General features: G+C 44.4%; 1 protein-coding gene across 1 annotated transcript in view; it reads left to right on the top strand.

Moving 5' to 3' along the window:
* The first annotated feature begins 8,646 nt into the window (after positions 1 to 8,646).
* The window catches only part of ECE2 (endothelin converting enzyme 2), an 84,792-nt gene continuing 70,825 nt past the window's right edge, over positions 8,647 to 22,613 (top strand). The window contains exon 1 of the mRNA XM_060682871.2: positions 8,647 to 9,136. Within this exon, the coding sequence (XP_060538854.2) occupies positions 9,104 to 9,136 (33 nt within the window). The 5' untranslated portion in view covers positions 8,647 to 9,103. The remainder of the gene's footprint in view (positions 9,137 to 22,613) is intronic.

The raw sequence follows: 22,613 nt of genomic DNA, 5'->3' as shown, positions 1-22,613 counted from the left end.
TAAGATGATGTTGGATAACCATTGGTCTGAAGTGGTTGGTGTAGGGTTTCCTGCTTAAGCGGGGGGTTGGATTAGAAGACCTCCAAGGTCCCTTCCAACTCTATTCTATTCTATTCTATTCTATTCTATTCTATTCTATTCTATTCTATTCTCGATTCGATTCTTTATTCTATTCTATTCTATTCTCTATTCTCTATTCCTATTCTATTCTATTCTCTATTCTCTTCTCAATTTGATTCTTTATTCTATTCTAGTCTATTCTCCTATTCTATTCTCTATTCTCTATTCCTATTCTATTCTATTCTCTATTCTCTTCTTGATTTGATTCTTTATTCTATTCTATTCTATTCTATTCTCTATTCTATTCTATTCTATTCTCGATTCTTTATTCTATTCTGTTCTCCTCTTCTCTCTTCTCTTCTCTTCTACTTTATTCTTTATTCTATTCTATTTTCTATTCTATTCTATTCTATTCTATTCTATTCTATTCTATTCTCGATTCCTTATTCTATTCTAGTCTATTCTCTATTCTATTCTCTATTCTCTGCTCGATTCTTTATTCTAGTCTATTTTTCTCTTCTCTCCTCTTCTCTTTTCTTCTCTTCTCTTCTACTATTCGATTCTCTATTCTATTCTATTCTCTATTCTATTCTATTCTCTATTCTATTCTATTCACCTATTCTCTTCTCTATTCAATTCGATTCTTTATTCTATTATATTCTATTTTATTCTCTCTTCTCTTCTCTTCTCTATTCTAGTCTATTCTATTCTATTCTCTATTCTATTCTCAATTCTTTATTCTCTTCTCTTCTGTTCTCCTCTCTCCTCTCCTCTTCTCCTCTTCTCTTCTCCTCTATTCTTTATTCTATTCTATTCTATTCTATTCTATTCTATTCTATTCTATTCTCTATTCTATTCTATTTTCTATTCTATTCCATTCTATTTTATTCTCTATTCTCTTCTCGATTCTTTATTCTATCCTATTCTCTATTCTATTCTATTCTCTATTCTCCTCTTCTCTTCTCGATTCTTTATTCTATTCTATTTTCCTCTTCTCTCCACTTCTCTTCTCTCTTCTTTCTTTTCTTCTCTTCTTTTCTACTCTATTCGATTCTTTATTCTATTCTGTTCTGTTCTGTTCTATTCTCTATTCTATTCTATTCGCCTATTCTCTTCTCTTCTCTATTCAATTCGATTCGATTCTTTATTCTATTCTATTCTATTTTATTCTCTATTCTAGTCTCTATTCTATTCTATTCTATTCTCTCTTCTCTCTTCTCTCTTCTTCTCTTCTCTTCTCTTCTCTTCTCTTCTCTTCTCTTCTCTTCATACCTCTTTATAAAGCCCTAGAAAAACCACACTTGGAATACTGCATCCAGTTTTGGTCACTCCAATACAAAAAAGATGTTGGGATTTTGGAAAGAGTTCAGGGAAGAGCAACAAAGATGATTAGGGGCCTTGAAGCTATAACATACAAAGAATGATTGCAGGAACTGGGTATATCTAGTCTAGTGGGGAAAAAAGGACCAGGGGTGACATGATCGCAGTCTTCCAATACTTGAAGGGCTGCCACAAGGAAGAGAGGGCCAACTTATTTTCCAAAGCACCTGAAGGCAGGACAAGAGAAACAATGGATGGAAACCAGTGGTGGATTGCTACCGGTTCACACCAGATCGGGCGAACCGGTAGCAGCAGCGGCGGAGGGAGGCTCCGCCCACCCGCCTGGATGCTTCTGCACAGAAACACCCCGCACACGCGCATGCAAGCACCCACAAGCGAACCAGTAGCGACGGGATTTGGAACCCGCCCCAATGGAAACTAACTGAGGAGAAAAGCAACATAAAACTTAAATTTTTTATTATATTTTTATTGTTAAAGAATAACAGAAAGGAAAAAAAATCAATACAAAAATCAATAGTAAGGGAAAAAAAATTTTTCCCCCAACGTGCTATACAAACGGAAAGGAAGTTTTAGGAAATTGAAGTCTTCAATTCTTCCAGAAATCTCTTTGATAAGGTACTGGTGCCGATTCATCCAATCTCCCAAGTGCAAAGTCCACAAATGGTTGCCAAGTGTTCCAAAAAACATTTTCTTTATATATACCACTTCTAATTTTAATATCATAAGTCAATTTATCATTTAATGCAAATTTCCATGTTTCATTGTACCATTCTTCTAATTTTAAGTCAACATTTAATTTCCAATATCTAGCAATTATAATTCTCCCCATTATAACCAAAATCCTCACCAATTCTCTTTCTCCAGTTGTTAATGTTGTTTCATTCAATATTAATAATAATATGGTTTCCAATTTCAATTTGACCCTCTTCTTAATCATTTCAAATATTTCATTTTCTATCCTAGACCAAAAAAGTTCAACCCCATTACATTTACACCACATATGAGCATATGTCCTGAGTTCCACTTTACATCTCCAACACATTTTATCCACTTTATTATCCATTTGAAAAAGTCTTATTGGGGTCAAATACCACTTTTTTTCCCCCTTACTGTTGATTTTTGTATTGATTTTTTTTCCCTTTCTGTTATTCTTTAACAATAAAAATATAATAAAAAATTAAAAAAAAAAAAAACTAAGGACAAAATTCCTGACAGTGAGAATAATCAGCCAGTGAACAAATTGCCTGTGGAAGTTGTGGATGCCCCATGACGAGGCTTTCAAGGAGAGACTAGACAGCCATTTTTCAGAAATAGTATAGGTCTCCTGCTAGAGCACGGGGCTGGACTAGATGACCTCCAAGGTCCCTTCCAACTCTGTTGCTGTTACTGCTTTCAATGCAAAGTGAATGCGCTACACGCTACAGGTAGTCCTCAATTTACAGCCTTTCGCTTCGTGAAGTTTTCGAAGTTACAAAGGAAGTGGAAAAAGTGACTTATGATGTTTTTCACACATACGACCAAGGGTGAAATGCTCCCGGTTCAGACCGGATCACCTGATCTGGTAGCAATGGCGGCGGGTGGTTTGGAGAACCGGTAGCAAAAATCCCTAACACACACACCCCATGCCCAGCTGAGCCGCGCAATCATTAGAGGCTTTTTTTTTAACTTTTAAAAGCATTTTTTCTACAGCCTCTTCGGCTGAAAAAATGCTTTTAAAAGTAAAAAAAAAAAAAGCTTCTGATGATCGCGCGGCTCAGCTGGGATCGTCTGAGGCTTTTAAAAGCATTTTTTCTACAACCTTTTCAGCTGAAGAGGTTGTAGAAAAAAAATTGCCTTTAAAAGCCTCTGGCGATCCCAGCTGTGTCGCCTGATCGTCAGAGGCTTCTAAAACCTCTTAAGGTTGTAGAAAAAATGCTTTTAAAAGTAAAAAAAAAAAAAGTTGGCCACGCCCACCCAGTCACATTAACCCCCCCTCCCAACCAAGCCACGCCCACAGAACCGGTAGTAACAAATTTTACATTTCACCACTGCATATGACCATTGCAGCATCTCTTTGGTTACATGATCAGAATTCAGATGCTTGGCAACTGATTCGGCTTTATGACGGTGGCAGTGTCCTGGGGCCGTTGTGTGATCGCTTTTTGTAGCTTTCTGACAAGCAAAGTTAACAGGGAACGGGAGATTCACTTAACGACCCTGTTAACTATGATGTGATCAAAATTGGGATGTTGGCAACCAGTTCGTATTTATGACGGTTGCAGGGTCCCAGGGACATGTGATCCCCTTTTTGTGACCTTTTGACGAGCAACGTCCGTGGGGAAGCCAGATTCACTCAATGACGACGTTGCTGACTGAACAACGGCAGTTATTCACTTAACAGCTGTGGCAAAGATAGGTCGTTGAACGGGTTAAAATTCACAGCCTCGCTTAGCAACAGAAAATTTGGGCTCAATTGCTGTTGTAAGTCGAGGACTTCTGGGAGTTGAAGTCCACAAGTCTTAAAAGTTGCCAAGGTTGGAGACCCCTGGATTAGAGCATCCTAGTCGCAGGCAGCAATCATAAGTGAGGGATTTGGGTTGACGGAGGGGGCGATCATGCGGCTGTTCCACACCCATGAGGACTTGAAACTTGAGGTGATAAATCTCAGCTTGGAGATGATAAATCATAAAAGAAGGTGGCAAGAGGGGCAGGATGCCACCTGCCCTACAATTCAAAAGCATCCTCAACTTCAGCCAGCGTTCCAAAACGAAGGGTTTTGGGTCGGGGGGGTGGGGGTGGGGAAGGAGTGCAAGGTTGTTCTGGACTCACGAGGACTTGAAACTTTTTTTTTTTTAATTTGATTTATATGCCACCCTTCTCCGGAGACTCAGGGCGGCTTACAATGCGTTAAGCAATAGCCTTCATACTTTTGTATATTTTATACAAAGTCAGCTTATTGCCCCCACAAACTGGGTCCTCAATTTACCCACCTTAGAAAGGATGGAAGGCTGAGTCAACCTTGAGCCTGGCAAGATTCGAACTTGCTTTAATTGCAGACAGCTGGATGTTAAATGCTGCCTTAGGAGGCATTAGCCTCCTATGCCACTCAGGCTCCTACTTGAGCTGATAAATCATAAAATAAGGTGGCAGAGGGGCAGGATATACCTGCCACCCTCCATAGGATCCTCAGCCCCAGGCAGCAATCACAAGCGAGGGATTTGGGTTGACTGAGGGGGTGATCATGCAGATGTTCCACACCCATGAGGACTTGAAACTTGAAGTGATGAATCTCAGCTTGGAGATGATAAATCATAAAAGAAGGTGGCAAGAAGGGGAAGGACGCCTGTGCCCCAGCCCTACAATTCAAAAGCATTCTCAGCCCCAGGCGTCCATCGAAAACGAAGGGGGTTTGGGTCGGCAGGTGGGGAGGAGGGGAACGGGCCCGAGTCTGTTCAGCACTCCTGAGGGCTTGAAACTTGAGATGACAAATCTCAGCTCGAGACAATAAATCATAAAATAAGGTGGCGAGAGGGCAGTGGTGAAATCCAATTTTTTTTTTACTACCGGTTCTGTGGGCGTGGCTTGGTGGGGGGCATGGTTTGGCTTGGTGGGCGTGGCTTGGTGGGCATGGCAGGGGAAGGATACTGCAAAATCTCCATTCCCACCCCACTCCTGGGGGGAAGGATATTGCAAAATCCCCATTCCCACCCCACTCTGAGGCCAGCCAGAGGTGGTATTTACCGGTTCTCTGAACTACTCAAAATTTCTGCTACCAGTTCTCCAGAACCTGTCAGAACCTGCTGGATTTCACTCCTGAAAGAGGGGCAGGAGGATGCCGGTGCCATTTGCCCTACGAGTCAAAAGCATCCTCTCTCAGCCCCAGCCATCGAATCGCAAGGAAGGGATCGGCGGGTGGGGGAGGAGGAGGAGGGGAAGGAGCGCGCGGCTGCTCCCCACCCCTGAGGACTTGAAACTTGAGATGACAAATCTCAGCTCAGAGAGGATAAATCATAAAATAAGGCGTGCAAGAGGATTCCAGCATCCTCAGCCCCAGGCAGCAATCAGAAGGGAGGGATTCGGGTTGACGGAGGGGGGGGGTGATCCTGCGGCTGTTCTGCACCCCATGAGGACTTGAAACTTGAGACGATCAGTCTCGGCTTGGAGACGATAAATCATAAAAGGCGGCGGCAAGAGGTTGCAGCAGGATGCTGGTGCTACTTTGCCCTCCGATTCAGAATAGAATAGAATAGAATAGAATAGAATAGAATAGAATAGAATAGAATAGAATAGAATAGAATAGAATAGAAAATTTTATTGGCCAAGTGTGATTGGACACACAAGGAATTTGTCTTGGTGCATACAGTCTCAGTGTACATAAAAGAAAAGATACGTTCATCAAGAATCATAAGGTACAACACTTAATGATAGTCATAGGGTACAAATAAGCAATCAGGAAACAATATCAATATAAATCATAAGGATACCAGCAACAAAATTACAGTCATAACCAGCCATCGAATCGCAACCAAAAGGAGTTGGCGGGGAGGAAGGAGGAGGAGGAGGGGAAGGATCGTGCGGCTGCTGCTCTGCACCCCATGAGGACTTGAAACTTGAGATGATCAATCTCAGCCTTGGACACGATAAATCACAAAACAAGAGGGGGCAGGAAGGATGCCGGGGGGGGGGGGCTTTGCCCTCCCATTCAAAAGCATCCTCAACCCCAGCCATCGACTCGCAACGAAGGGGTCCATACTGCTCCGTACCCATGAGGACTTGAAACTTGAGATGATCAATCTCAGCTTTGGAGAGGATAAATCACAAAACAAGAGGGTCAGGATGGATGCCGGGGGCCCCTTTGCCCTCCCATTCAAAAGCATCCTCAACCCCAGCCATCGACTTGCAACGAAAGGGTCCCTACTGCTCCGTACCCCATGAGGACTTGAAACTTGAGATGATCAATCTCAGCCTTGGAAACAATAAATCACAAAACAAGAGGGGGCAGGAAGGACGCCAGCGGGGGGGGCCCCTTTGCCCTCCCATTCAAAAGCATCCTCAACCCCAGCCATCGACTCGCAACGAAGGGGTCCATACTGCTCCATACCCCATGAGGACTTGAAACTTGAGATGATCAATCTCAGCCTTGGAGAGGATAAATCACAAAACAAGAGGGGGCAGGTAGGATGTGGGGGGGGGTCTTTGCCCTCCATTCAAAAGCATCCTCACTCAGCCCCAGTCATCGAAGGGATCGGGGGAGGGGGAGGAAGGAGGAGGAGGAAGGGAAGGATCGCGCGCCTGCTGCTCCGCACCTCATGAGGACTTGAAACTTGAGATGATCAATCTCAGCCTTGGAGCCGATAAATCACAAAACAAGAGGGGGGCAGGAAGGACGCCAGCGGGGGGGGGGCCCTTTGCCCTCCCATTCAAAAGCATCCTCAACCCCAGCCATCGACGCGCAACGAAAGGGCCCGTACTGCTCCGTGCCCCATGAGGACTTGAAACTTGAGATGATCAATCTCAGCCTTGGAAACAATAAATCACAAAAGAGGGGGGCAGGAAGGACGCCGGGGGGGGCTTTGCCCTCCCATTCAAAAGCATCCTCACTCAGCCCCAGCCATCGACTCGCAACGAAAGGGCCCGTACTGCTCCGCACCCCATGAGGACTTGAAACTTGAGATGATCAATCTCAGCCTTGGAGCCGATAAATCACAAAACAAGAGGGGGGCAGGAAGGACACCGGGGGGGGCCCTTTGCCCTCCCATTCAAAAGCATCCTCAACCCCAGCCATCGACGTGCAACGAAAGGGCCCCTACTGCTCCGCACCCCATGAGGACTTGAAACTTGAGATGATCAATCTCAGCCTTGGAGCCGATAAATCACAAAACAAGAGGGGGGCAGGAAGGACGCCGGGGTGTGGGGGGGCGCCCTTTGCCCTCCCATTCAAAAGCATCCTCAACCCCAGCCATCGACTCGCAACGAAAGGGCCCGTACTGCTCCGCACCCCATGAGGACTTGAAACTTGAGATGATCAATCTCAGCCTTGGAGTCGATAAATCACAAAACAAGAGGGGGGCAGGAAGGACGCCGGGGGGGGCCCTTTGCCCTCCCATTCAAAAGCATCCTCAACCCCAGCCATCGACGTGCAACGAAAGGGCCCCTACTGCTCCGCACCCCATGAGGACTTGAAACTTGAGATGATCAATCTCAGCCTTGGAGTCGATAAATCACAAAACAAGAGGGGGGCAGGAAGGACACCGGGGGGGGCCCTTTGCCCTCCCATTCAAAAGCATCCTCAACCCCAGCCATCGACGTGCAACGAAAGGGCCCCTACTGCTCCGCACCCCATGAGGACTTGAAACTTGAGATGATCAATCTCAGCCTTGGAGCCGATAAATCACAAAACAAGAGGGGGGCAGGAAGGACGCCGGGGTGTGGGGGGGCGCCCTTTGCCCTCCCATTCAAAAGCATCCTCAACCCCAGCCATCGACTCGCAACGAAAGGGCCCGTACTGCTCCGCACCCCATGAGGACTTGAAACTTGAGATGATCAATCTCAGCCTTGGAGTCGATAAATCACAAAACAAGAGGGGGGCAGGAAGGACACCGGGGGGGGCCCTTTGCCCTCCCATTCAAAAGCATCCTCAACCCCAGCCATCGACGTGCAACGAAAGGGCCCCTACTGCTCCGCACCCCATGAGGACTTGAAACTTGAGATGATCAATCTCAGCCTTGGAGCCGATAAATCACAAAACAAGAGGGGGGCAGGAAGGACGCCGGGGTGTGGGGGGGCGCCCTTTGCCCTCCCATTCAAAAGCATCCTCAACCCCAGCCATCGACTCGCAACGAAAGGGCCCGTACTGCTCCGCACCCCATGAGGACTTGAAACTTGAGATGATCAATCTCAGCCTTGGAGCCGATAAATCACAAAACAAGAGGGGGGCAGGAAGGACACCGGGGGGGGCCCTTTGCCCTCCCATTCAAAAGCATCCTCAACCCCAGCCATCGACGTGCAACGAAAGGGCCCCTACTGCTCCGCACCCCATGAGGACTTGAAACTTGAGATGATCAATCTCAGCCTTGGAGTCGATAAATCACAAAACAAGAGGGGGGCAGGAAGGACGCCAGCGGGGGGGGCCCTTTGCCCTCCCATTCAAAAGCATCCTCACTCAGTCCCAGCCATCGACTCGCAACGAAAGGGTCCCTACTGCTCCGTACCCCATGAGGACTTGAAACTTGAGCCGGCGATCTCGCGCTAAGACGGCCGTCCTCCGGCACTGGATCACAACCAACCAGCCCGGCCAAGGACGCGAGCGGCCGAAAACGGTGCGGAGGCTCAGGCGGAAGGCCGGGCGGGAGAGAAACCCCCGCGGGAGGAGCTCCCCCCCCCCTCCGCCTTTCCTCGGGCTCGCTCCGGGCTGCAGCGGAGCGAACCGCAAGGCGCGGCTCGGGGAGCGGAGCGCTGAGCTTTGGCGGGCATCATCATCATCACCGGCGCCCATCAGCCGTGAACGGAACGGGGGGGAAAGAGAGAGAGAGAGAGAGAGGCCGGCTGCCGGTCCGCGGCCCCCTGGCGGAGCGGCTCCGCATGGCCCGAGCTCCGGACGCCGCCGTTGCCACCGCCCCTGCCCGCCTCGCCCCCGGCTGGCTCCCGAGGTAGGAGGCGGCAGCGGCGGCCGGTTGGTTGGGTTCCCCCAGCCACCCACCCTTCTTCCCTCCGGATCGCCAGCATGAGCGTGGCTCTCCAGGAGCTCGGCAACAACGTGAGTAGCTGCCAACCCACCTACCCACCGGCTGCCCGCCCGCTTTCAGCCGAGGGCCGGGCTTACCTATGTGTATGTATGTGTGTGTATGGGGTTTTTTTGCAAAAGCGCAGCGCCACCGAGAGCCGGGCTGAACCGGGAAGGAAGCCGACCCCTTTGCCTTGCCAAAAAGCGGGGAGGCTTTTTAATTTTTTGGGGGGGGTGGGGGGTGGGGAGGGAGAGAGGGGTTTGGAAACGCCATGCCCGCAACTTTTATCCCTCGCCCGCCTACCCGCTCATATATATATATATATATTTTTAAATGTGTTATTTATTTATTTATTTATTTATTATTCGAATTTCTATACCGCCCTTCTCCTTTTCGGACTCAACAGCCAAAATAAAAACCTTTATGCATAAAAGTAGGATTCAAAAACAGATTGAAAATAATTAAATTTGGCCCATCGTTCATCATAATGAAATCATAATTATTATAATTGTTAATAACTGTTAAATAATATTAAATTGTTAATAATTATTACATTAAATTATTAGTAATTATTAAATAATAATTAAATAGGCCCATAGGCCCATGTATCGATTTAAAATCCATTATCAAAATTTAAAACCAACCATAAAATCGTAAAATAAAAGAGAGACCGGTGCTAACTGAAAGAGATGAGTTTGATTGATATGCCGCCCTTCTCCGGAGACTCAGGGTGGCTTACAAGGCGTTAAGCAATAGCCTTCATCCTTTTGTATATATTTATACAAAGTCAGCTTATTGCCCCCACAAACTGGGTCCTCGATTTACCTACCTTAGAAAGGATGGAAGGCTGAGTCAACCTTAAGCCTTGGCGAGATTCGAACCTGCAGTAATTGCAGGCAGCTGGTTTTAATAACCAGCTTAATAACAGGGTGCCTTAGGCCACTGTACTACCAAGGGTCTTAGCCACCCGTGTCCGGGGGGAAAACTCGGGCATGATTGGGCTTGAAACGCGGGGACACACGCGCCTCTCCGCGCTTGCAGGTTGAGGGGTGGGTGGGCTGTGGAGCATGGGCCCTTTTTTTTTTTTAAGACCGCCCCGGCTGGTTTGAGTTCTTCCTTGGGGTGGATGCCCGGACTTGAACATTTTGACTCTACAAAAAACCACCTTACTCGGAACAGCTTACATCCTCCGACGATACCTTAACAGTTCCTAGGTCCTTGGTTAGGACTCGAGCTGCTGAGCTATTAACCAGCCTCAAAGGCTGTGAATCTCACTAAAGATTAAATAATAATAATAATAATAATAATAATAATAATAATAATAATAATAATTGTAGTAGTAGTAGTAATAGTAGCCCTTGGAGCAATACCCAAAGGGCTACCCTCTATTTAGAAATTCTAAATTTACTGGACTTGGAACAAGTCCGGCAAGTTTACAATTTCTAAATAGAGGGTAACCCTTTGGGTATTGCTCCAAGGGCTACTATTACTACTACTACTACTACTACTACTACTACTATTATTATTATTATTATTATTATTATTATTATTATTATTATTATTATTCAAAAGGCAACTGGACTTTCTGGTTTTTGCTTTGAAGATGTTTCCCTTCCCATCCACAGGAAGCTTCTTCAGTTTTGAGGAAGCTTCTCGGGAGGAACTGAAGAAGCTTCTGGGAGGAGAAGCAAAAGGTCTTCGAAGCAAAAACCAGAAAATCCAGTTGCCTCTTCCGGGAGGGTGGTAAAGCATCTTTGGGGCAACCTGGATGACCGAGAATCAGGGTGAAATCCAGCAGGTTCTGGAGAACCAGTAGTGGAAATGTTGAACAGTTCGGAGACCCAGTAGCAGAAATTTTGAGTAGTTTGGAGAACCGGCAAATACCACCTCTGGCTGGCCCCAGAGTGGGGTGAGAATGGAGATTTTGCAATATCCTTCCTCCTGCCATGCCCACCAAGCCACACCATGCCCACCAAGCCACGCCCACAGAATCGGTAGTAAAAAAATTTGGATTTCACCACTGCCGAGAATCCACATTGACATCCCTCATATTTCACCACTGCCGAGAATCCACATTGACATCCCTCATCCTAGCCTTCCTTTCTGATATCCTCCTATTTACTTACGTACTTACTTTATTTGATTTATATACCGCCCTACTCCCGAAGGACTCAGGGCGGTGAACAGCCAAACAGTAAAACTACATAGATACAAAATTTAAAAACAAAGTAAAATCGAATTAAACAATTTGGCCCAGACAGATTAAAACACCCCAATCATTTAAAAACCGATTAAAATTTGCATAATTAAAAAGAGGGAAAAGATTAGGCCAGGCCCGCCTGGTGGAATAAAAAGGTCTTGAGAGCGCAGCGGAAGGTTCGTAGATCCGGGATCCTCCGTATCTCCGGGGGGAGCTCGTTCCAGATCGTAGGTGCCCCCACAGAGAAGGCTCTCCCCCTGGGGGCCGCCAGTCGGCATTGTTTGGCCGATGGCACCCGGAGGAGCCCCTCTCTATGAGAATGTACCGGCCGATGGGAGGCTATTGGTGGTAGTAGGCGGTCCCGTAGATAACTAGGTCCTAGCCTTGCTCGCCTTTCCATCTCTTGTGGTGGCCACTCTCCCAAAATACCCTTGATAGTGGAGCATTAATAAGCCCTCTTGTGGAATCAAGGGTGGGCGAGGGTTCAGAGGTGGCACCCCCTCCCCACCCCGTGGTTTCCTGATTGCCGGGGCTAATTGGGCGATCGAAGCTGGAGAGACCTGGTCTGTCCCTGAACTTTTGAAGCTGGGGGGCTCTGGATAAAAGTCGAAAGCAGAGTTTGATGCTGACCTAGCATCATTTTTTTTTTGTTGGAATCCTGGTTAAGTTTTGGAGAAAGACTTCATTCACCCTAAGCTTGTGAGGCTGCTTTCATCAAACCTTAGAGTGATTTAGAACAGGGGCCAGCTTTGCTGGGGAATTCTGGGAGTTGAAGTCCTCCAGGCTTAAAAGTTGCCAAGGTTTAAAAGAGATTGTAGAGATGAACTGCTTCAATCTTTGTTCAGTGGGGGAAAGACACTTAACCATCCTATGAGGTTACTAAACACAACTAAACACAAGAACAGTTTTTTCCCGAACGCCATCACTCTGCTAAACAAATAATTCCCTCAACACTGTCAAACTATTTACTAAATCTGCACTACTATTAATCTTCTCATCGTTCCCACCACCCATCTCCTCCCATTTATGACTGTATGACTGTAACCTTGTTGCTGGTATCCTTACGATTTATATTGATATTGTTTCCTGATTGCTTATTTGTAGCCTATGACTATCATTAAGTGTTGTACCTTATGATTCTTGATGAACGTATCTTGTCTTTTATGTATACTGAGAGCCTATGCACCACAGACAAATTCCTTGTGTGTCCAATCACACTTGGCCAATAAAGAATTCTATTCTATTCTATTCTGTTCTGTTCTGTTCTGTTCTGTTCTGTTCTATTCTATTCTATTCTATTCTATTCTATTCTATTCTATTCTATTCTATTCTATTCTATTCTATTCTATTCTATTCTAGCCAGGCCATATAGAATTTTTTCTCCTGTCCCTTTCTCCTCCTTTATTCCGGTTTCTACTAAGCTACAGGTAGTCCTTGACTTATGACCACAACTGAGCCCAAAATTTCTTTTTTTTTAAATTTTTTATTTTTTAAGACAGATAAACATTTAATACATCAATCCTCCCTTCCCTGTGATGTCTCGGTGTTATCTTCTAGGCTTCTTTTCCATCTTCCATAAATTTCTTCTATCTTCATATTCATCCAAACCGTTCTAACAGTTCATTTCTAAATTCAACATTATAATCATCATTTATACATACAGTAATTATACTATCAATCATTTGTATCTCTTTTCCAACCAATTATAAAAATAGTTCCATGTTTTAAAATATTCTGATTCCTCCTTATCTTTAATCATCAAAGTTAATCTATTCATTTCTGCACAGTCTAAAATTTTTTTTATTACTTCTTCTTCCAAAGGTATTTTCTTTATTTCCAATTTTGAGCATACACAATTCTTGCAGCTGTTATTACATGTATAATCAAATACATGTAATACCGAGCCTTGGTAGTACAGTGGTTTAAAGCACCCTGTTATTAAGACCAGCTGCCTGCAATTACTGCAGGTTTGAATCTCGCCAGGCTCAAGGTTGACTCAGCCTTCCATCCTTTCTAAGGTAGGTAAATTGAGGACCCAGTTGTGGGGGCAATAAGCTGACTTTGTATAATTATACAAAAGGATGAAGGCTATTGCTTAGCGCATTGTAAGCCGCCCTGAGTCTCCGAAGAAGGGCGGCATATAAATCAAATTTAAAAAAAAAAATACACATTTTAACGGAGCCCAAAATTTCTGTTGCTAAGCAAGGCAATTGTTAAGGGATTTGTGCCCCAGTTTATGGCCTCTTTTTTTTGCCATGGTTATTAAGTGATTTGCGGCAGTCGTTAAGTAAATTATGCCGTCGTTAAGCGAATCTGGCTTCTTCCATTAACTTCGCTTGTTGGAATCCGGCTGGGAAGGTTACAAGTGGTGATGATATGACTCCAGGGACCACACAACTGTCCTAAATGCATAAATAGATAAATTACAATAGTGCTGAAAAATGTGGCTTGCAACTGGTCCTCAGACTTACGACCGTCTCAGCATCCCTATGGTCATGTGATTGCAATTCAGGCACTTTTAACAACCGGCATGGATTTAGGATGGCAATGGATCACCATTCCCACAATAGTAATAGCAATAGAACTTAGACTTATATGCCGCTTCATAGTGCTTTACAGTCCTCTCTAAACAGTTTACAGAGTCAGCCTATTTGCGCCTCAACAATCTGGGTCCTCCTTTTACAGACCTCGGAAGGCTGAGTCAATCAGGAAGCCAGTCAGGATCGAACTGCTGGCAGTGGGCAGAGCTGCAATACTGCGCCACCACGGCTCCTTCACCTTCACCGCAAGGAAAGTTCATTGGGGTGGGGTGGGGGGGAAACTAGGTTTGCTTGACAACGGTGGCAAGAAAGATCATAACACTCAATGTAGCTCATCTAACAACCAGACGGGTTAGCAAAACAGAAGTTCCAGTCCCCAATTATGGTCATAAGTCAAGAACTACCTGTAACTGATGAAGGGAAAATACTGTATTAGAGTATAAGACGCTCCAGACTATAAGATGCACCTATCTTTTTGGGAGAAAAAAACAAGAAAAAAAAATCTGCCTGTGCCTCCCAGCAATTTGCCTTCTTGCAGCAAACAGCAAATAGCCTGTTTCAGTTTCAGTTTCATTTTCAGCACAGCCTGATTAGCACAAGAAAAACATTTTTGGCTCTGCCTCCCAGCAATTTGCCTCTTTGCAGCAATAGGCAATGGCAATTTATTTATTTATTTATTTATTTGTTTATTTATTTATTTATTTATTAAATTTGTATACCGCCCTTCTCCCGAAGAACTCAGGGTGGTGAACAGCCAAGATTAAAATACATACCATATAAAAATTAAAATAAGTTAAAACAGAATTAAATCAGTTTGGCTTCCCCAATCCCTGCAGCCCGAAACAGCTGATGGTTCATAGGCCGATATCAGCTGCTTGTGCTAATCAGGCTGTGCTGAAGCTGAAAACGGGCTGTTTGCTGTTCGCTGCAAGGAGGAAAATTGCTGGGAGGCAGAGGCCAAAGGGTGGGGGCTACATTCGCCATATGCACCCAAATTTTCACCCTCTTTTAGGTGGGAAAAAGTGTGTCTTATACTCCAAATAATACGGTAAGTCACTTTATATGCAGTACAGGGGTGGGTTCTAAAGTTTTTTACTACCGGTTCTGTGGGCGTGTCTTATGGGTGTGTCTTGATGGTCATGTGACAATTATTTAGGATTTAGCAGAGGTACTGGTCTACCAGACTTTTAACTGCTTGCACAGCTGTACCAGTCTACCCATTTATTTTTGGAGGCCCCGGTCTACCACCACATTGCTTTTTAACACTGATCAGCTGTAGGGCGGTCCTTTGAAGTCCCAGGGCAAGAGTTTAAAAAGCTTTTTCTTTCTAGCCGATCAGCTGGGACTCAGGAGGCAGCGAATAGATTGTGGGCGGGGCCAAATAAAAGGTACGAATAACGCAGGGCGGCCGGCTCCCGAACAAAGAGAACCGGTTCGGTGAACGTCATATCGTCACCACTACCGACTCGGCCAAACCGGGCCGAACCGGGAGGAACCCACCCCTGATACAGTAGGAACAAAACAATCTGTTCTTTCAGTCTTTAAGATTGAAAGACTTTATTTATTTATTTTTTCCTAGCGAATCTTCTGGGTTTTTAACTGAGCTGCCGGCCTCGGTTAAAAACCCAGAAGATTCACAATTAAAAAATAATAATAAAGTCTTTTATAAAATGGATGGGGAGTCAACCCAATAAAATCTCCCTAAAGATTGCTAAAGGCAGTGAAGTGTGCAAGATGCGGGCTTCGCAAACAAGCCAGGCCGAGAGGACAGAAAGATCTTATTCTCAAATTCAGAGAAGGAAGGAAGAAAAGGAGAAGAGTGAATGGAGACGGTCGAGCCTTCATGCAAGGAAGGGCGAGAGAGAGAGAGAGAGAGAGAGAGGCTGCTTTTGAATAACCAAGCGCTGAAAGAAGAGAGGGCTCATGAAAGGCCAATTCTGTCTGCAAAGCAATTGGGCCATTTCTGCAAATTAGAAACGGCAGCGTAAATAAGAGGTGGGTGGAAGGAGATAATAAAACGGCCTTTGAATCGTTTTTTACGTCGCAAAAGTAGAATTATGTAGAAGGTTTTGAAGAGCTTCTGTCTAGACATGGTTGGTTGGTGGTGAGTCCTATTGACACTTGGGCAATTCCCAGCATGTGGAGTCCTTGGTGGTCCCTGAGCTGGTGGTTTTCTTGCACACGCTTCATTACCAAATTAGGTAATAACATCTGCACTGATGGCATTATTTAGTAGGGTAATGAGACATCTGCAGGAAAACCACCAACCTCAGAGAGAGAACCAAGGACCCACAGGTCAACCCTCACTTACAAATATAGGTAGTCCTCAACTTACAACTACAACTATGGTTTGATTGCTTATTTGTACCCTATGGCTATCATCAAGTGTTGTACCTTATGATTCTTGACGAACGTATCTTTTCTTTTATGTACACTGAGAGCCTATGCACCAAAGACAAATTCCTTGTGTGTCCAATCACACTTGGCCAATAAAGAATACTATTCTATTCTATTCTATTCTATTCTATTCTATTCTATTCTATTCTATTCTATTCTATTCTATTCTACTCTACTCTACTCTACTCTACTCTACTCTACTCTACTCTACTCTACTCTACTCAAGAAACCTTCAAAGGAACCCTGATTAACTCTTCTGTTGGACTTGGAGCAGGTTGAACAGATCGGTGTTTTTCAACCTCAACAATTTTGGGATGTATGGATTTCAACTCTCGGAATTTCCGCAGTCAGCAAGCTGAGATGCTTTTTCTGGTTTCCATTCCACTTTGGACTCAAATTTCTCTTATCTGAGCGTTGACTTGGCTGTGGTTCTTCCTCCTGTTCCTCAAGGTTATTCGCACAGCCCTTTACGCAGTGGCTCAGTGGCTAAGATGCTGAGCTTGCCGATTGAAAGGTCAGCAGTTCAGCAGTTCGAATCCCTAGCGCCGCGTAATGGGGTGAGCTCCCGTTACTTGTCCCAGCTTCTGCCAACCTAGCAGTTCGAAAGCACGTAAAAAATGCAAGTAGAAAAATAGGGACCAATTGGTGGGAAGGGAACAGTGTTCCGTGCGCCTTTGACGTTGAGTCATGCTGGCCACATGACCACGGAGACGTCTTCGGACAGCGCTGGCTCTTCGGCTTTGAAATGGAGATGAGCACCGCCCCCTAGAGTCGGGAACGACTAGCACATATGTGTGAGGGGAACCTTTACCTTTACCTTATACTAAAGGTATACCCATGGTCCTCGACTTACCACCACGATTGAGCTCAAAATTTCGATTGCCAAGCGATATAGTTGTTAAGTAAATTTTGCCACATTTTTCCACCTTTCTTGCCCCAGTTGTTAGTAACATGGTTGTTAAGCGAATCTGGTTTCCTCTTTGACTTTGCTTGACAGATAACAAGACCGCCGGACATTGCAAACCATCATAAATACGAGCCAATTGCCAAGCATCTGAATTTTGATCAGGTGATTGTGGGGTCATATGTGTGAAAAACCACAATAAGTCACATTTTTCAGCGCTGTTGTAACTAAACAGTCACTACACAAAATGTTGTAAGTTGAGGGCAGGGGTGAAATGCTTCCAGTTTGGACCGGATCGCCCGGTGGTTCGGAGAACCGGTACCAAAAATCCCTGCCCCCCCCCCATTGCTCAGCTGAGCCACGCAATCATCAGAGGCTTTTATTTTATTTTTAAAAGCATTTTTTCTACAACCTCTTTGGCCAAAGAGTATAGAAAAAAATGCTTTTAAAAGTAAAATCAAAGCCTCTGCCGATCAGGCAAGTCAGCTAGGATTGTCAGAGGCTTAAAAAGAAAAAAGAAAAAAACTGCCGATCAGGCAAGTCAGCTAGGATTGTCAGAGGCTTAAAAAAAAAAAGAAAAAAGCCTCTGTCGATCAGGCAAGTCAGCTGGGATCGTCAGAGGCTTTAAAAGCATTTTTTTAACAACATCTTCAGCTGAAGAGGTTGTAGAAAAATGGTTTTAAAAGTAAAAAAAAAAAAGTTGGCCATGCCCACTCAGTCATATTACCACCCCCCACCAAGCCACGCCCACAGAACCAGTAGTAACAAAATTTACATTTCACCACTGGTTGAGGGCTCCCTGTACCTGATTTGGATCCATACAAACACCCCAAAATGTGCATTTCTTCCCTCTATTGAACTGCCATCCGACACCCTCTTTCTTCAATCCGGACTTAATCTCACCTGTCTTTCTTTCTGTAAAATGCAGGCACTCCTCGATTTATGACCACAACTGAGCCCAACATCTCTGCTGCTAAGCGAGATGTTTGTTAGGTGATTCCCCCCCCCCACGTTAAGACCTTTCCTGCCACAAGTTGTTAAGTGAATCACTGCAGTGGTTAGTAACATGGTTGTTAAGTGAATCAGGCTTCCCCCTTGGCTCTGCTTGTCAGACGGTCGCAAAAAGGGGAAATCGCAGGACCTCGAGACCCTGGCCACTGTCGTAAAGACGAATCGGTTTCCCAGTGTCTGAATTTTGATTCCGTGACCATGGGGATGTCGGTGTGAAAACTGCTCACGACTGGATTTTTTCCCCCTGCCGTCGTAACTTTGAACCAGGGGTGGTATTTACTTATCTTCACTACCGGTTCGCAAATGTGAGCGCGTGTGCGCGCGCACTGGCTTCGCTTGCATGGGCAACCTTGCATGCTTGCATGGGCAACCTTCCTCGCATGCGCAGAGCGTCAAAAACAGGATGTGATGACATCCTGGCGGATGGGCGGAGTCTCCCACAGCCGCCGCTACTGGTTTACCCGAACTGGATAGAACTGGCTGAATACTACCACTGCTTTGAACTGTCCCTAAATGAACTGTTGTATGTCGGGGACCGCTTGTAACTATCTGAAGTGGCGTTGTCAGGGTTCCAAGTAACACCCCCGATTAAGGAACGCAGAAAACCCAACATCTGGCAGTCCTGAATTTTGAAAGTAAAAGATGGCTTCCAGGACTGACAGGCGTAGGGTTTCCGGCCTAAGCAGGGGGTTTGTTGTGGCCTGTCAGCGGCCTGTGCAGTTAGTAGCTGATTCTGACAGCGAGGAGGCTGGTGTGGTGCTGCGCCAGCAGCCTGTGCAGCTGGCACTCGAGTCGGACAATGAGGAGGCTGGAGAAGATGTGGTGCCAGAGGGGGGCCTTCAGAACCTCCAGAAGCTTCCATGGGTGAAGAGGAAGAAGAGGAGGAGCCTCTTCTCAATGCACGGGCGCACAGAGCTGCCAAAAGGCAGGAGTGGCTCCGCAGGAGGAGGTCTCCTCGAGAGTAAGGCTTGGGGCTAATTGGCCACTCCCTTAGCCTATTTAAGGACAGATGACGACTGAAGCAATTTGCAGGGAACAACTTTGTTCACTCTCCTTCGCATCCTGATCTCTTCTCAGCTTCCTGCAAATTGCTTCTGGGCTTTCTGCCAACCATAGTAAGATTACGATTATTTATTCTTTGGATTCTTTTAGGCTGTTAAGAAAGTTAATTAACAGCCTTTGTTTGAAAAAGACTGATTTAATTTAGTAAACTAAGGTTTGTACAGGCTTCGTGTGTGCTGCGTTTTTTGGGTCCGTAGCTGGGGCAGAACAGGGTTGGATTAGAAGACCTCCAAAGTCCCTTCCAACTCTTGTTATTCTCTTCTATTTTCTTTTCTTGTAACATCAGATCTTGGCTGGAACGGGAGAGGCACTGACCGAGGTGCGTTACGCAGCCCTTGCAGGTGGAGCCGTTTATAAGGCGATGTCATTTGATATCTCGAGATTCTGCTGTTTTTCTCGCTTTCCGGCCTTCTGATTTCCTTACCCTCATGTTTCCCCCAGAGAGAAAACTGCAAAGTGGTTTGATCACAAGATGAAAGCATAAAAACCAGGAGGGCCCACAGTGGGGCGGCTGCATTTTTTTAGAGGCTAAGAAAGCTTTTTAGATCTCTTATAATGTTATGCAGGGTTAATAAATACAGACCTCAGGTTTTCAGGCCGCGATTAGCTCTCCTAGCAGTGCATTCTGACAAGCTGGGGTATCTTATCCTATCAGAGGATAATTAGAACTGCAGAAAAAACAATGGCTACCAACCTGCCTTCCATGGAGGACCTGTATACTGCACGAGTCACAAAGAGGGCTGTGAAAATATTTACAAACCCCTCACATCCTGGACATAAATTGTTTCAACTCCTACCCTCAAAACGACGCTATAGAGCAGTGCACACCAGAACAACTAGACACAAGGACAGTTTTTCCCCGAACGCCATCACTCTGCTAAACAAATAATTTCCTCAACACCGTCAAACTATTCACTAAGTCTGCATTACTATTACTATTAGTCTTCTCATCGTTCCTATCACTCATCTCCTCCCACTTATGACTGTATAACAGCAACTTTGTTGCTTGTATCCTTACGATTTATATTGATATTGTTTCCTGATTGCTTATTTGTAGCCTATGACTATCATTAAGTGTTGTACCTTATGATTCTTGATGAAGGTATCTTTTCTTTTATGTACACTGAGAGCTTATGCACCAAGACAAATTCCTTGTGTGTCCAATCACACTTAGCCAATAAAAAAATTCTATTCTATTCTATTCTATTCTATTCTATTCTATTCTATTCTATTCTATTCTATTCTATTCTATTCTATTCCATTCCATTCCACTCCACTCCACTCCACTCCACTCCACTCCACTCCACTCCACTCCACTCCACTCCATTCTATTCTTATCTAATCCTTTCTGGGTTGGTTAGGTTCATTCTGGATATCCTGCTGAGTGACGTATCTTTGTTTTCTTTCTTTCTTTCTTTCTTTCTTTCTTTCTTTCTTTCTTTCTTTCTTTCTTTCTTTCCTTCTTTCCTTCTTTCTTTCTTTCTTTTGAGGTAAAGTTTTTAAAAAATTTTTAAACGTACATCAATATCATCAATATCATTGCGTGACAGTGTGGCGCCTGAGTGTCACTCATTTTGATACAAAACCAATACTAATACAAATAAAAATTACTACATTAGTCAAATTTACATGGTCTGATGTTGTTATACATATTTATATCAGCACATATTCCTTTCTTTTTCAATTATTCAATATTTGCTACATCCTTCTAATAGTCCTAATATTGTTCTTGGGCATATCTGATAACATCCTTTTCCAAAATCTAATCTTAACTTCAAACATTCATTTTAAATGTGTTATGTAAAAATAGGTATAACAATATTCCCCCTGTTTCTAATTTCTTACTCTATTCTAGTTCTCAGTACAGCCAATCTTATGTTTTTTAAGGATCCTTTCTATCCATCATCTCTCACCCTGTTGGACGTTTCACTTCTTCTCTTTTTAACTTGCCTCCCATACTCCTATCTTTGTTTTCTGGGAGACCACGATACAGGGAGTTCTCCACGTACGACCCACAATGGAGCCTTAAATTGATGTTGTTAAGTGAGACATTTCTTTTGCTCCATTTTACGACTTTTCTCATCACGTCCGTTAAGGGAATCGCTGCCGTTCTTACGTGAGTAACGCGGTGGTTAAGGGAGTTTGACTTCCCCGTGGACTTTTGCTGGTCAAGGTCACAAAAGGGGATCACAGGACCCCGGGGACACTGCCACTGTCATAAAGGCCGGAGAAGGGCGGTATATAAATTCAAATATAAATCAATCAATCAATAAATAAAATGAGAGTCTGAATGTAAATCAGGTGTCGGTGGGGATGCCACAACGAGCATTAGAGTGAAAAATGGTCCTAGGTCACTTTTTTCAGGGCTGTTGTAACTTTGAACCATCACTAAATAAACTGTTGTAAGTAAGGACTACCTGTAGTAAGCAGGGATGTCTCACCTTGGCAACTTTAACTTTAACTTCAACCGTAATAATACACAAGGGCTATCAATAGATTCAAACTCAATGTAATTCGCTCTAATCTTGATTGTAGGAAATATGACTTCTGCAATAGAGTAGTAAATGTCTGGAACACTCTACCTGATGCTGTTGTTAGTCTCTCTAATCCCCATACCTTTTACCTTAAACTGTCTACCGTGGACCTTACCCGTTTCTTAAGAGGTCCCTAAGAGGGCGTGCATAAGCGCACTAGCCTGCCTACCGTCCCTGTCCTACTGTCCCCCTTTATATGTACTCATTTTATGTGTTTATGTCTATGTTTTGCTTATTTATATCCTTTTATTTGTGCCAAAAAAATTTCATGTGTCCACATCTATGTCTATACTGTTGTTTCTTTGTATTTGTTGACAAATAAATTAACTAACTAACTAACTAACTAACTAACTGAATTCTGGGAGTTGAAGTCCACAGGCCTTAAAGTTGCCAAGGTTGGACACTCCTCATATAGAGGATGATCATTCACCTCACTCAATATTTCTATTTCCATTTCTATTTTTTTCTTACAAAGAGGGACCCCTTTTGGGTGTTCTTAGCATTCTTCACCAGCTGATTTTGAACTTTTCTAATTTCTAGCTATCGAAATATACTGTTTCGTGATGACCATAATCTTCTTTCCTTATCAATTAAGTCTGCGGTCTGTTTGCTTCAGAACTTTACCAGGCGTATTCTGAAGTTACATTGGTTTCTCTTCTTCTTCTTCTTCTTCTTCTTCTTCTTCTTCTTCTTCTTCTTCTTCTTCTTCTTCTTCTTCTTCTTCTTCTTCTTCTTCTTCTTCTCCTCCTCCTCCTCCTCCTCCTCCTCCTCCTCTTTCTCCTTCTCCTTCTCCTTCTCCTTCTCCTCCTCCTCCTCTTCTTCCTGCTCCTCCTCCTGCTCCTCTCCTTCTCCTTCCTGCTG

Source organism: Pantherophis guttatus, chromosome 6, assembly GCF_059756535.1.
Source record: "Pantherophis guttatus breed Tessera chromosome 6, ASM5975653v1, whole genome shotgun sequence".
In the NCBI taxonomy this organism is placed as follows: Eukaryota; Metazoa; Chordata; class Lepidosauria; order Squamata; family Colubridae; genus Pantherophis; species Pantherophis guttatus.
This window is presented reverse-complemented; position numbering and strand designations above follow the sequence as displayed.